Genomic DNA, 15,959 nt, shown 5'->3' on the forward strand with positions numbered 1-15,959 from the left:
ATATTCCTTGGATACCCCACGATAGCCTGTCCTTTGCTTAAAGCCAGTTTTGTTATCACTGCTGCTGAACATAAGCAAACCTGCCCCCCCCACGCCTTGAGCAGCTTGCTTCTGCTTCAGCACAGCAGCACAGCTCTCGTCCAGGAGGCGTGAACTGGCTATTTGCATTACTGCCAGCCTGGCCCAAAAAGGACTTGGATCTGCCCAGATTTATCCTTGAACCATCATTACACAGCAGTAAGGACATCTGTAGAGGCACAGGGGTGATGGGAGGGAGGACTGAAGGGATGCCAGGGCTGGACTACAGGAGACAGTCTGCAAAGCTGCACGTGTGCAGACATAGGATCTGAAGATCTACAGCTCTGCAAGAAATCTCCCTTAAGTTTGAATCACCCTTGATCATCATACACTGCAACAGATATATTCTTTATTTGAAACAAGTCTTGTCACTTTGGGACTCTTATTTTCAGTCACATCCTTTGGCTTTGACAATGTGCATACATCTGGGTCCCCTCACCACCTTTGCAGAACTTGTGAGTCAAAGAGGGCAATGGATTTTCGTAACAAAACTGCAGCCACAAGACACAAAATGAGGAGGAGCATAACCTGAGAAGTCCCCAAGAAGTGAGCAGGTTTGCCTATCTAGTCCTGTATTCCTTCTGTTACTGGCCACAGCCGCAAACGGGGCCTGTGCTGAGGAAGACTTCTCTTTGGACATGTTACTCTTCTTTTGTGCTTATTTAACATGGTTTGATAATAGAAAAGAGATTTTGACAGGGTTTTTAATCATTCCTGCAGAAGAGGTGTTATTGCTTAGTACTTTAACCTTACTTACAAATTACATAGTAATTTATATTTCTTATTAAAAAAATTAAAATACAAAATGAAACTGTGCTTTAGCCTGAAGGCTGTAATGCTTATTACATGGCTTTAAATAAACAAATATTGTTAAATGACCAGGGAGCTGGCTAGAAAACAAGATAGGAAAAATGTATTCAATATAGACACCTTCCAGCAAAAACTTCATAGTTCTTAGGCAACGGTGCCTGAATGTAATTTTTATAAATGTTATGGTTCCACCTCTATTTCATCATTTTAAATCTCTGAGGCTTAATCATATTGGAAGAAGTCTGAAGTCAATGGAAAAGAAAAAGTCCTGCCTGAAGGATTTAAAGCAACCGGTAAAGAGAAAGGCAGTAGGAGTTTGGGGAAGGCAGAGAACCTGCTGGGGCATCAGGAGCTATGCCTGGCCCACCAGAAGAAGTGGAGAAACTGTGGGCATCACAGATAAGCATGAGAACAGTTGAATGCCTGCAAGTGTTTTTGTTCCTACTAGCTCTTTTTTACTGTTAAATATAGAAAACCTGTTCATTTAGACTCTGGTTGGATAGCCTTTTGAAAGAAAGGAACACCAGGTGTCTTAATCCATTTGGAGCAGATAAATCTGCTTGCAGGGAGTATGTGCTGGAGCCCTGACCTGGAAGGAGAACTCTGTCCACTGGCCCATAAAAGTGCAGGTTAGAGAGCTTACCCTTTAAGGGTTTGTATATCAAGACTAAGAAAGGGAAAAGAGGCATTGAGTCCTGCAATTACAACAACAAACAGTATCTGACAAACAAAACCTGCAGGCATGGAAACATAGACAAATGTGCTCTGATAAATGATTCTGAGAGAAGCCCTGCTGGACATCTTGGGACTGTTTTTAGATTCTGTTGTACAAGAGCTGCTTTGTAAGCAAGTTACGTGCACTGCACTCCTTCCAGGCTCAACCTTCAAGTATAAAGCCAAGCACTAATGGGGCTGAGAAAGATCCCAGCATGGGGAAGAAGCTAACTGTATCCAAAGGTTGCTGCTGCTGTGGTCACAGACAGACTGCACAATAAGTTCTGCTATGTGGGCACATCCATCCGTGTTGCAGCACAATGTGCAGTTTTAAAACGGAGATTTTAGCGGAAGTATTGGCACCCTACCTTGAACTATGTGTCTTGCAGGCCAACTCCCAATGTATATAATATGCTCCAGGACAGAAAATATATCCTCCAAGACAATAAGAGTCAGATTGAAAACCAGCACAAATACACACTTCCCATTTTAGTCTCATCACTTTACGTGATATAACAGCTCTTTTATTTTCACAATAAAAACATCTGTCTGCTAAAACAACTTTGATTACATCCAAATCTGAAGCTAGGCTGGAATTCATTCTGTATCTTCAGGGAAACAAACTCCCCACCACAGGAAATCCAGTGTACCAAGGACATTGCTCTTTCCTGAAGAAGCCATAGGCTGGAACCCAGAAAAGACCCAGTCCAAATTTAGTAGCAAAACTGTTGGACTATGAGAACAGACATTCCTATCACATTAGTAAAATAATGTGGATTTAAAACATGAGAAAGACAGGAGCTACAGGAAGGGGAATTCTCCAACAGAAACAACTGCAGAAAGAGTTAAGCATGTGGAACTTTCCTGAAGAAAACAATGGATGGAAAAGAAAAGAAGCAAAGCTCTCAAATATTGTTTTAACTCATTGCAAGGTAAAGGCAGCCAGGAGGCAAAGACACAGTGGTGTACAGCAGGAATTGCTGCATGAATATTGATTACCTGAGAATCAGCAGCTGCTGCATTAATATTGATTAGCTGAGAACCAGCAGTGTGCTCTTCTCTGCCTGACAGTGGCTCACAGCTCAACATCTGGAAACACAACTGGGCTGTCTTATCTCTGCTACCTTTTACTCATGCCCAGAAGAAGTTAGTGTCCTCCCCCTATTAAAAGTGCAGATCCTTCTCTGGCTTCCTCATACACACTGAGGAGGAGGAGGGGATAAGATTAAGGCTTGGATAGATGAATGGCTTTACCACAGCCCAGCAGATCCACAAGTTGCACATCAAGGCCCAGAACACAATTACCCAGGGCAGGCACAAGCCAAAAAGCAATCATGAGGAGCACCTCATATGAAGGAATACACTGGCTTTATTGGGAATTTTCATCACAAGCAGGAAGCAAGCATGTTTGCCAAGATAATCTTATACACAAAATGTTATTATTTATCTTATCTAAACAGCCCTTAAGTCTTTGAGGTGTGCCTCAGGGACCCCTCATGACCTAGACTCAGTAGAACCTGCCTCAGTTGCCCCATCTGTTGCACTACTCTCAGCTGAAACTGCAGTCAAACCTCATGCTTGTGAAATGCTTTGAAAATGGTATTCTTCCATTCCTTTACTTTGTAAATGTCTATTGCAAAATGTTCATCTGACTACTGGTACGGTGCAAGGACCAAAAAATTAAAAAGCCTGCAAAGAAAACTGAACCGTACCATTGAATTTTTGGGCTAGGTTAAAATGTACTTCAGAAAGCTAACAAGGGATTTATCTAAGCATTAATCATTAAAAAAAATTATGCAGAATGGGGTCTTCCAACATGGTACAGAGTGCTTAGTGTTGCATAAATTTATACAGTGACTGTTCTGAGCAGAGAGGGAGGCACTGATGCAGAGCATCATCTATGAAGATGATTCTAGTGGGATAGTTTGTGGAAGCGTATACAAAAGTTCAAAATCAGCACAATGTATCCAAAACCCAACAATTACTCAAACAGCATTGCAGAGGGCACTTGGTGCTCCTGAGACAGCAGATGGGGAGGGGTGCAGCCCTAAGTTCAGCAAGCTGTTTGGGGACTGTACAGCACTGTTTGAGAACAAAACCACTCTGTTCACTGTTTATAGGAAGAAGTCAGAGCTATTCTTGACTCCCCAACTCATCATCAAATGTACACACACAAAGCTGCTGGCTGGCTCACTTTTTGATGAGGGATTGAGTTTTAGATGTTTTGGGCCACCCACATAAAGATGGTGTCAATACAAAAGAAACATTCACATGAAATTAAAAAACTGCAAACACAGTCTCTTCACTCACCGTGGTCTCCTGAAAGCCAAACCATACTGCTGACAAGCCAGACCAACTGTTGGGGTATAAACTATGGGCATGAATTTCTCGATATCAGAAGTCAGCACTCGGTAAAAAAGCTTCTCATTCCTGTCTTGCAATGTCATAAGAATAATATACCTGTAAAGTAATAAAAACAAGTTATATATCAGTATTTATGGTAGTTCACAGTTTCACAAAAAGCAGTCACTGGCTCACTCAGTATGTACTCAGTTCTCCCAAGCCCTGACACTCCTTTGTGCAGGAGTGTCATGAGCACCATGTCACCATCATGAGCAGGTACTTGGAGCAAAATTTCCCAGAGGGCCTGATCAGCTCCACAACTCTCAGTGACAGCTCACAATGACTTAGCAGGGCTGGACGTCACACCCATGCACAACCTTAGAATTTTGAAATTTGCATCAAAAGGCATCATACACAGCTATCAATATAGAATTTTCAAGATCAACATGGATATTTGAGACACAGAAAAGCCAGTGTAATTGGTCTACAGGGTAAAAGTCCTACTGCCTCAGTCCTGAGATCAACGGCAGCTGAGAGAGATGGAGATGCAAACCCTACTGTCCTCACAGCAGGAATCAAACAGCATTTTCCATCAGTAACCCTGATGAACAATGAAAACTCAGAAAGATTAGCCAATACAGTATTGCTTCAGTTTTCTTTTTATTTTTTCCTAACACTGTCAGTTTTTTCTGTTCTTCCATCCAGTGTTTTAGTGAATGTATTGGGTAGCAAACAGATAGGTACATGAACTACATGTGTTCACTCTACCTTCAGTATCCTACTTCTTTCTTGTAGCCAAAGTTTACCAGAACTCTCCAGTAATGGAGTGGTAGAAAAAAGTAACATCAGTGGACCTGTTGGAACAGGTCCAGAGGAGGGTCATGAAGATAATCAGTGGGCTGAAGCACCTCTCCTATGAAGACAGGCTGAGAGAGCTGGCGTTGTTCAGCCTGGAGAAGGGACAATGCTGGGGACATCTAGCAACTTCCAGTATCTAAAGAGGGCCCAAATAAAAACTGGAGAAGGACTTTTTACAAGGGCATGTATTGATAGGACAACAGGGAATGGCTTCAAACTGAAAGAAGGTAGGTTTAGATTAGGTATTAGGAAGAAATTTTTGAGTGTCAGCATGGTGAGGCACTGGCACAAGTTGCCCAGAGATGCTGTGGATGTCCCAGCCTGTCCCAGCCCTGTCCAAGACCAGACTGAATTGGGTTTGAGCAACCTGGTCAAGTGGAAGGTGTCCCCATGGCAGGGGGTTTGGGAGTAGATCATCTTTAAGGTCCCTTAAAACATGAACTACTCTATGATTCTGCTGCTGGAGAGTATGGAAAGCTGGAAAAAAGTGACTCAGAGGGAAAGGTATCTACAATTTTTCCTCGAGGCTTTAAAGAACTGAAAAGTAAAGGGGGAAGGGAGAGGAAATAAGACACTTTTGACATACTTGTCTAGATCATTAGATTGCTTTTCAAAGTTTTTCATCACACGAAGGAGTTGAACATCTTGGCTCAGGAAGCAAGGAGGAAGGAGGCCATGAATTCCCAGCTGTAGCCTTTCTTTAAGGGTAAAAGCCATTCCCTGGGAAGAAAAAAGGAAGACACATTCAAATGGCATAATATGCACTACCAGCTAGGATACCCAAGAAGAAAGCAAGCAACAGCTTGCAGCCCCTGTGGGCCTGGAGGCAATCCTGCCCCACAGGGAGTGTGGGGTCCAGACCACCCAGACCTGCAGTTTCTGGATCAGCTGTCCAACAGCAGAAATGCTTTAATGACTCACACTCTTTTGCCATCTGAATTGGGTTTACTTCTATAGTGTTTTTACACATATTCCTAGTGTTTCTTTCACTTCATACTCTTTTTATATTACTTCACTAGCTCATGCCTACTAGTTTCCATGGCCTTCCTGGAAGCACAGCGATCATACTCCTCTACAAATCACATAACATGTGTAGAGTCATGGAATCATTTAGGTTGGAAAAGAACTCAAACTTCATTAAGTTCAACTGTTAACTCAGCACTGCCAAGTCCACCACTAAATTATGTCCATAAGCACATCTACACGGCTTTTAAATACCTTCAGGTATGGTGACGCCACCACTTCCTGGGGCAGCCTGTTCCAATGCTTGATGACACTTCACATGAAGAAATGAAGAAATGAAGAAATCTTTCTAATATCCAATACAAAACCTTCTTGGTGCAATTTGAGAACTGTCCCCTCTCATCCTATCTATCAGTTGTTACTTGGGAGAAGAGACTGACCCTCATCTGGCTACAACCACCTTTAGGAGGTTGTAGAGAGCAACAAGGCCCCTAAGCCTCCTTTTCTCTGGGATAAACAACCCCAGCTTCCTCAAATGCTCCTCATCAGTTTTGGGCTCCAGACGCATCTTCAGCTCCATTGCCCTTCTCTGGACACGCTCCAGCCTCTCAATGTCTTTTTGGTAGTAAGGGGCCCAGAACTGAACACAGGATTTGAGGTGTGGTGTCACCAGTGCCAAGCACAGGGGACAATCACTGCCCTGCTCTGGCTGGCCACACCAGTGCTGATCCAGGCCAGGATGCCATTGGCCTTGCAGGACCCAGCACTTCACTTTGTTGAACTTTTACAATTTGCCCTGGCCCATCAATCCAGCCAGTGCAGACCCCTCTGCAGAGCCTTCCTGCCTCCATCAGATCAACACTCCCACCCAACCTGCAAGTGGTGCAGATGCTGGCAAAAATGTCTGTAAAACTATCAGCAATGCCAAGGAACCCATGCCAGGACAGAGGGAAGGACTGAACTAATTTTCCTGTTTGCCAGATCCATGCTTTGTACATACATGCTGTGACACTCCTTTCATTAGTAAAATGTGCACTAGTGCAAATTAAAAGGAAAAAAAAAGGCTTTATATATTTTAGAAAAGTTATTCAGCCTCCAGCATAGCTGAAAACTATCTTTATCTCACAAGCATTCTCACTGGACTTTTCTTCTGCTCTGAAACAGGGTAGAGTCAAGTATTTTCAAAAACCTTTGCTGTAAGAGCATAAGAAACTGTTCCTCTTCCAGCCAGCAGATGAGGAGTCAGCAGTTGCCTGGGAGGCAGGAGTCCAGGATTTTGCTGCCAAGCCCAGAAACAGCATTGAGGCCTCCATGATCATTGTTGAATGTTGTACCCAGGACATTTCTGTTTCTGTTGAAATGCCTCCTGACATTTCTGACCCAAATTTCCTTTCTGGACAAGAGAAAGTTTCCCTCAAATGAGTTTCATAGCAGAACTGGTACATTCCCACAAGATAAAGTTTGAGTTTTTGTAAGTCATCATTTCTGAATTAAAAAAGAGGCAACAAGTTCTCATCAGAAAACCTGTAATCATCTGCATTCTCCAGGCTGGAGACTTGTCAAGTACTAGACCAAGATCAACACTGGACATCACCTTGGCATCAATATTTGGCTTCACATTGCCAATATTATATCCCAGCAGGATAAATACAGCTATTGTGAATGTCAAAGTTTATCTTATGTTAAACTTATGAACTCATGATCTTATGAATGGGTAAAAAAGAATACTATTTCAAACCATTTACTTCCTGCGACCTTTGCTTACAGAGGACTGATAATGGGAGACAGAAATATTTGTCAGTAAATACTCTACTTGCTTGTCTAGAGAAAGTCACATCAAAGATTGGCCAATCAGGGTTCAGACCTGCCCCCTGCTCATACCCTAGAACAGAAATGAAGCAAGCAAACACAGTAACCCAGCAGTGGTTACTCTTCTGAAAAGGGTAGAAAAGGCAGAAACACAGTATCCTAGCCATTTCTGCATCCAACCACTAAAAATCTTCTTGTGGTAATTCTTCAATAGGAAATAAAGTCCTTTCAGTGATTTTCCACACAATAAAACAGTGAGAAGTTTTAATATTTCATCAAATGATCACACATGCAATGCAAGAAAAACTTTCTGCATTTCAGCTCACTTCTATTCAAAATAATACCACGATGCCTTACAGAAATGATAGTCTGAATGGCCACTACAGTAACCCTTTCTTGTTTTCTGGCTTGGGCTCTAAGTGACATCTCCAACCTTTCCACTAGACCAGGAGCAGCTCAAACTGCTCCAACAGCCCAAGCTGTTTGAACACAACCACAACTGTGCTGTCAATAGTCCAAGGCTAAGCACGGCAATAGAGACACACAACATCTCTAACTCACTGCATTTACTGCAGCTCTGCATTTATCTGAACGAACTATACCAGGTAAGCATCTTCAGACTGGAGCAATTGCAAACATTGCTGCTTTCACCACCAGTTAAATCTCCAAAACACTTTTCAGTACAGAGCTGGTCCATCATCCAGTGCCTCTGTGGCAGGGTTGGGAGTGGTACAGAAATTGCCAGCTCTAACGTTAAGGTTGCTTTCTGAAGTTTCTGTGAAGGCCTAGGAGCAGGACCCCATGGTGAGGTGGTTATATTCACTGAAACAGCACAGCGTGAAATGAATCTGGAAACACATTCTGCCCCAGATCAAAAGCTCAAAGTCACTGAGGTATTGCTATGTTTAAGATTAAAGCTTTTAGACTTGTTTTTTTTTTTTTTTTTTTAAAGACTGCCTGAAAGCCATATTGTACCTCTCTTTTTCTGGTCTTGAAAGGTCTAATGATTAGATGATGAGCCACAACCTTGCAGAGCTAAAGCCAGGTGCTTCAATTCAATTTTAAATGTATTGGAAATGAGTTGGCATGGAGAAGGCAGATGCTATGTCACTAACCAAAAACAAAGGCAAAAATATCAGCTGCCCACAAGGCTTCATGCTACATAGAGGCTAAGTGAGGGGTTTTGTTCTGAAAAAGGCTCACTGCAAATAACCTCAAATGCTTCTGTTTTCTTACTGCTGACAGCACCAAGTCTGTTACGTGGCAGGTCCCTCTTTGCAATCCAATCCCATAGAAGCCGCTTATTTTGGAAACTGAAGGGTGAAGCCAATTCACAGATAATGATTAGTTTTAGCACTGCCTGCACTTTATAGCAGCGAGAAGGGGGTGTTTCACTCAGGGCTGGATACAAGCAGGGGGGATGCTGGCAAGGCTTGTGTTTATAATTTACTCATTATAGATCAGCCTTCTGTAGGTGGGAATAAAGACATAAATGATAGTTCCTATGGTATCAGAAAACTGCTTTTAATGTAATGGGTGCCTAATCAAGGGCTGAATTATTCTTTACCTAGTGTAGAACATCCAGAATCCAGTGTAACTCAGATAATCTCCAGCTCCTGAGCAGCTTTTTGGAGCAAAGCCTTGGCTTACTGCATCTCTCTGTATCCCCGTGCTCTAGAGAGCAATGCAGCCACAGCACAGGGAGGGCTGTGGGACTTCTTGGATGGCCAGACCAAGGGGTTCATGCAGTTTATACCGTCCCAGGCCATTGCCCTCTGTGATGCTGGGACTCCAGCTGCAGTTCTCAGGAAACCTTTGGGACCACATCCTTCATCCATGCAAGTGACAGCAGGCTTGGCAGTCTCTGAGCTGAGTAAACAAGTGAACATCTCTTGGCAACAGTCCCTGCAACTGGGAACTTCCTAGTCTGACTAGAGCAGAGTGCTGGAAGGGCACACTGGGGAAATACAGACACACAGGGATCACCACTGCAAGCTGCAAGAGCAGGTGCAGTTAATCTATTTCTCCTTTACAACTAGTATGTTAGCAGCCAGGCTGAGGAAGACCTAATAGTCAGGGAACTTAACAAGTTTATTCTATACAGATTTTTCCTGTAATGTGTTTTCCATGTATTTCCATAATGTGTTTTGCACCTGTCCAGTTTTATGGTAGGGATGTACTTTGACTATCTGCAAGCAAAAGTTCCTCCCATAAGGGGTCAGCATCAGAAGCTAAACTAATCCCCACTGAGACTGCATATGGGCTGGGAAGCAGAGAGCAACAGCAGAAAACATCCATTTTCTACATGGAGAAAGATTTTTTTACAGAGATCAGATCCTACAGTGACCTACTTGACTCCAACTGACATGATAAGCTTCTTCACAGTGTTCCTTTTCAAGCTTCTCCTCAAGCTTCTCCTCTGGTGTGGAGGGACTGACAGGCACTGAACTCCACCCTGGCAAATGCTGTATTGAGAACATTTGCAAAAAAAGAGTGAGGGAGGGGGCATCAGAGCTGCAATTCTTTCTTTTATCCTTTTAAAAGTCTTGTAGCTTCATATTATCTTTAATTTAGATGTGTTTGTGCTCTTAAGCTTAGGAAAAACCCAAACCTGTGATGCTTTGGGGTATGGGGAGAACGTCTTTGAAACCTGGAAAGAAGAATCCCCTCTGTGTCTTCTCAGCAGTCATTGCTGGGCAAACCTTTTGTTGACTGTGATTTACAAACTCCTCTCATAGTGCCTATTCCTCTTTCTGAGTTTGCAGTTACTGGTTGAAAATTACCTCACTCTCAGCCATCCCCTTTGTTACAAAATGATATAATAGTGGATTTCTAATCCTTTCATATTGTTCTCCTTCCTCTCCCACAGAGCCTGGGAACACTATTAAAAACTCCAAGACAAAGGTAATTAAGCAACTCAACTTTGTGTTTGTTTTAGTTCCTGGGGAACCATCTTTATTGAGGTCCTCTAATTCAATTACAATGTAAGTTATCCCTACTATTAATGAGGTTTTACCAGTAACTCTTTTGTTTTGTGCAAGTAACTTTTTTTTCACTGGATTACATTTCTGTTACTCTTCTCAGTGACTTTTGATTTACACCAATGTATGACTGAGCAGAACTGAAGATGACAATGCCCCTGTGCCAGAGGGACCTGATCCCGCACAGCTTAATCTCACAGAAGTAACCACTTTCCTGGTGAGGATATTCCTGCTGCAAGATGTGACAGGGTCCCAGGCAAAAAGCAGCAAAGCTGTGCTATTCCTATGTGTTGCAGGAGGTTTTCTTCAATAAATAAAACTCAGAAGACAAATGTCTTGAGGGATTTGCTCATTAATCCATAGGAAGAACTGCAGTGCTAAACACCTCAAGCCCTGCACTGTGATTTCAGACTGCAGTGGTACAGCTCTGTACCAAAGTTAGAAGAGAACTCATTATGACTTCTTGCAGTTTGTCTGCCTCCAGGGCAGCAATTTGTCTTCCACATAAAAAAAAATAAATGAATCTACTTGTTATAGACTTAATGTGTTTTGTCTGCAAATAAGTTTCTGTTGCATTGAGAAAAAAAAAGATTTTTAAAAGATGAATGACACAAAATTCCCCAAAGAACAGCTTGTTTGACACACTTACTTCTTCCCACAAAAGCAATGTTAAGATCCTCACAAAGTTCTAGCCAAGCTAATGGGAATCTTTCTTTGGCTCTGTGGAGGGATAGATAAGTCTTTTGATTTTGACTAGATTCACAAATGTGTTTATATGCATGATGCATCTACATACAAGCTTCAGTGTCTTTTGGTAAAGGAGAAAAGTAAAATCACTTCAGGGAGAACAAGACTGCCACATACAGAAAAATGTGATGGCACGGGGAAGAAAAACCCCAGTGAAATCCTGAGAAATTATGAGGAGCAATAGACCACTGCAGAATCCCAAATGGTGAGGGACACGTGGTGTATGCAAACAAGCAAGTAGAAGACCATTCCTGCCTGGATCAACCAAAATCATGAAGCACTTGCTGGTTTCCCTCTCATGTGTAGCAAAATATTGCAGACAAGGGTGGCCTGATGGAGTAAGCAGCGAGGACATAAGGTTTTGGACTACTGCCAAGCTGTTGGGCAGAACCCTGATGCAAAACCCAAATTCTCAATCCCTTACCAAAAGTATCCCATGTAATCCTGGCACACAGATTCAGGCGGATTGCCCCTCCTAAACCCAAACAAAGGAAGACTCCCTGGTGTCTCCCCTACTTTATTCCCTAAATAATTCCACATCAGGTTTACACCTACAACTGTCACAACTTTTCATGCCAATTAGTGAGTGAAACAAGCTAGTCCAGGAGAGAAATGTATCATAGCCCACATGTCTATGTCTCAGCTAAGGGGGAAACTATTATTCCTTCTCATGTGGAAAGGGGGTAGGGTAAAATCAGTTTCTGCAGGCAGTTTGCCAAGCACTAGCTCTAATATTTCAGTTAGTGTGATGTTGGAGACACACTTTTCTCCCAAATATAATACTGCCACTAGACAGGAAGAATGCAGCCCAAATGACAATTCTTGCTTTCCTAAGCCTGTGAAAACCAGCCATCATCATCAATTTGAAAGAGGAAGTATTTCTGAGAAGAAAGATCAAGGCAATTCTAAGGTTTAAATGTGACCCAAAACATTAAGAAAATACAGTTTTAAAAGCCAGTTTTACAATGTCTGGAAACTTCTCCCATTGTACACGCAGCTGATTATGTGAGTTGTGGTTGCATACAATTTGTGTCTGGTGCTACTGAGAGCACTAACTTCCTTTTGAAGTCCCTTTTGAGTAAATCACACAAAACGAAACTTGTGCACTTATTGCTTGCACACTGCACCATGCTGTAGGTCTGGAGGGTGGGAGCCTCTCTGCAATTTGTATCTCTTTTGCTACTGCCACCCCAGCAAATAGGGCTGCTCCAAACATAGGCTGCAGCTGGATTACAGTTCATGGATGATTGCTGATGCTGTATTCTGTTAAACAACACTGAAAAGCATTGCTTCAGCCATAAAATTAGCTGCTTCACAAGAAAACAGCTTGGATGAAAGCTGAATCTGAATGAAAGCAAGAGCAGTTTTGTTACTGACTGTACCAGAGATGTTTTCTCTGCTGTAGCATTCCTATGTCCTTGTCACTGTCCTCCTTCACATGCTACTTCTACCAAAGCTCTGTAGAAAGGAACCATAGCAGCAGCTTCTTGAGCATTACCAGATGTTCTTTGCATATCCTTGTCTAATCCAGGAGAAGCAAGCTTGGCTCCTGAACCACAACTTTGATAGCTGTGCAAGGAGATCTAACACATGTCAGCTTCAGAACATTTGAGATGTTTAGAAAACATTCAGATACCCTCTGAGATAAAGGACTCCAGAGAAAGGCAGTGTTGTCTTTTAAAAATCAGGAACAAGAGAAACAGACAAGGCACTAACTAAGAAATTTGCCATCTTAATAAAACAAACCCACTAGAAAAGACACCCTGAGCTCTCATTTAATGATACAACCACCACTCAAAGGCAACTAAACACGCAGGTAAACACAGAGCACCCCACAGCAAATCCGTGTGAGCCTCCATTTCCTATTTGAGTTGTGCATTTCCTACTTGCACAACTTTTGTTTTTCCCTCGCTGCTTCTGCAGTCCTGCATGGCAAGGTCACTGAGGGACCTCAACCCAGGCAGCTTGTACTGGGGCTCAACAGACAAAGCATCCCCCAGTGCAGTGCCCATTGACACTGGAACACACTGGAGGCATACAGCAATCAAGAATGTCCAGCTTCCCTTTGGAGATCTTTGTGCAGTCCTCATTTGGCAGCTCACGTTAGAATTTAGCTGTGCTCTGTGCCATGCTGATATTTTTCTTCCCACTTTTCAGCCTTCCAGAGATTCAACCCTCCAGTGGTTTTGTCTCTCAAGGCATTAAGCAAGTTGCTTTCCTCTCTTTACTCCAGCATTTCTACAGCTGCATTCCACAAAACCCCTTTCTAAGACTGATAGATAGCTAAAGGTTTATATGCTTATACACAAATATATGTGTGTGTGTGTGTATACATATATAAAACCACTTCACCCCAGTGTATGTTCTTTTCCAATTCAGCCTCCAGCCAGTCCCAAATGATCTACATGCTGACCTCAGGGGCCTGTCTCTTTGCCAAGCACATGTTTTTCCTAATCACACATGGGCCCTCTAACTGTCCAAACTACTTTTGGCACCACCAGGAGAGTAGCTGGCCTATTGTGACTACCCTCTGACCCATTCCCTCGTCCTCCTTGTCTGAACACTTTAATTCAAAATTTTTATTTCATTTTAATGCATAGAGGAAAAAGGAATATGCATGAAGTGCTCACATACATGGAGTCTGACCCTCTGTCTCCAGCTCTCATTACACTCTTTGTGCTTTTTTTACTGACAACTCGATGTGAGCTGTTGCTAAATCTATGCAGTTGAATGCTCAGCACTTGGCACACTTGGCCCTGACACCGAAGCATCTGGGCTGCACTTTCTACAGAAACACAATACAAAATGATACATCCTTTCTATCCAACTTCCCCTTCAGGACCTGTAAATATTCTTCTAATTATACAGTCCTTTTATTTTCCACTTTCTTTGCTCCTCAAAATTTCAGTTCTATTGTTTCCATATGGTGTGAGAACACTATGTCCAAATATTCCAGGTGACAAAATACCACTAATTTCATACCAGTGCTTTAATTTTTATCACTTTCTCAAGACTGAGCTTAACCACTTCAAGTTTCAAAAGCATACACTGCTCTATAAACTATAAATCAAATACCTAATAAAGTTCCTGAGATTTTTTTAAAAAAGAAAGTTCAAAAATGAAACTCCCATCCTCCTCTTCCAACTGTTTTAAATCAAGGACAGTATGAAATAAGTTATCCAAGTTCAGAATGAAAAAAAAAAAGAGAAGGCACAATTACTCGGAGATGAAATTTGAAGATTAAACCCCTTTTGATTCCTTGAGCTGTCTGACAAACATTTCTGTGGGACAGCAATTGCAGCAAGATGTTATGAAATATTTATGTCAGTTTGTAACATGCGTGACCACATGTTGGTCAAGACAGCTGAACTGTTCATTATTGCTAGGAAGCTGTAAATCACCCCTCTGGCAAACCTTCACATGAGTTTCGAAATAAATTGTTTCTGTTCTTGATCCCATTAGATGCTATAGCTTGAAATGCAAACAATATTATTGTTGGCATGGCTGCTGCCTGTCCACCTCAGCTCAATTACTCCAGGCTGTCCTAGCTTAAACAAGTATTGTCCGAGCCCAAAGCAGTGGCTTCCTTCCTCCCTCCAGCAGAACATCCATTCCTCTGTACCCAAAACAATTCGGCTAAATGACACAAAGATGAAGCGTGACTGCAGTAAGGGTAACAAACAGTCCAGGCTCTTTGAATAAACAAGTGTTATCCCAAAATAATTTGATATATGGGTGATCAGGTAAAGATTATGGTTAAAGCATTGATTTCACTCATGCACCTCAGTCAGGAGACACCAATCAAACCTCCAAACCTGCTAGTCACAGTGGGGTTTCAACTTAGTAACAGCTGCTTTGCTAAAAAGAGATGTTGCAGAGTGGGGAGCACTGGAGGCAGAGCCAGAGTCTGCAAATACTGGGAAGGCTGACATGATTTTTGCTCATGGCCTGTCATGAAAGACCTGTAAGGAGGGCATATCTCTGGGAATAGACCTCTCAAACTCAGGTTTGAGGCCAAGGTTTTGATTCTCCTCTGCCGGGCATCACAGTAATGCAGCAACATCAGAATAAAGCAAATGTAAAATGACTTTTAACTTCTCGGTGGTTGAAATAAAAGAAGGTCTGTATAGCCAGAGCTGAAAAGTGACCTTATTTTGACCTCTAAAAATAAAAAGGGCACTTATAGGAAGCATGGGGACAGACTTTTTAGTAGGGCCTGTTTAGTTGTGATAGGAAAATGGTTAGTGGTTTTAAACTGAAAGAAGGTAGGTTTAGATTGGACATAAGGAAGACTTATTTTAGAATAATATTAATATTTTTTATAAGGGCATGTAGTGATGGGACAAGGGAGTATGGCTTTAAACTGAAAGAGGTCAGGTTTAGATTAGATACTGGGAAGAAATTATTTCCTGTGAGGGCGGTAGACACTGTAAGAGGTTGCCCAGAGAAGCTGTGGATATCCCATCCCTGAAAATGTTCAAGGCCACTTTGGATGGGGATTTGAGCAACCTGGTCTAGTGGGTGACATCCTAACCCATGAGAGGGCGTTGGAACTAGATGATCTTGAAGATCCCCTCCAATCCAATCCAAGAGTCTGTGTTCTGGGGAAAACAAGGCTACAATTCACCATCAGTATGCTTTTGGCAGTTGTCAATG

At 42.3% G+C, this 15,959-nt stretch overlaps 1 protein-coding gene across 1 annotated transcript in view; it reads right to left on the reverse strand.

Moving 5' to 3' along the window:
* ME3 (malic enzyme 3) overlaps positions 1 to 15,959 on the reverse strand; it is a 119,088-nt gene that overhangs the window by 48,247 nt on the left and 54,882 nt on the right. Inside the window, exons 2-3 of the mRNA XM_038132538.1 lie at positions 5,390 to 5,523; positions 3,913 to 4,062 (exon numbers count right to left, since the gene is read on the reverse strand). Coding sequence (XP_037988466.1) covers positions 3,913 to 4,062; positions 5,390 to 5,523 — 284 coding nt within the window. The remainder of the gene's footprint in view (positions 1 to 3,912; positions 4,063 to 5,389; positions 5,524 to 15,959) is intronic.

The sequence above is a fragment of the Motacilla alba genome, chromosome 1 (assembly GCF_015832195.1).
Source record: "Motacilla alba alba isolate MOTALB_02 chromosome 1, Motacilla_alba_V1.0_pri, whole genome shotgun sequence".
Lineage (NCBI taxonomy): Eukaryota > Metazoa > Chordata > Aves > Passeriformes > Motacillidae > Motacilla > Motacilla alba.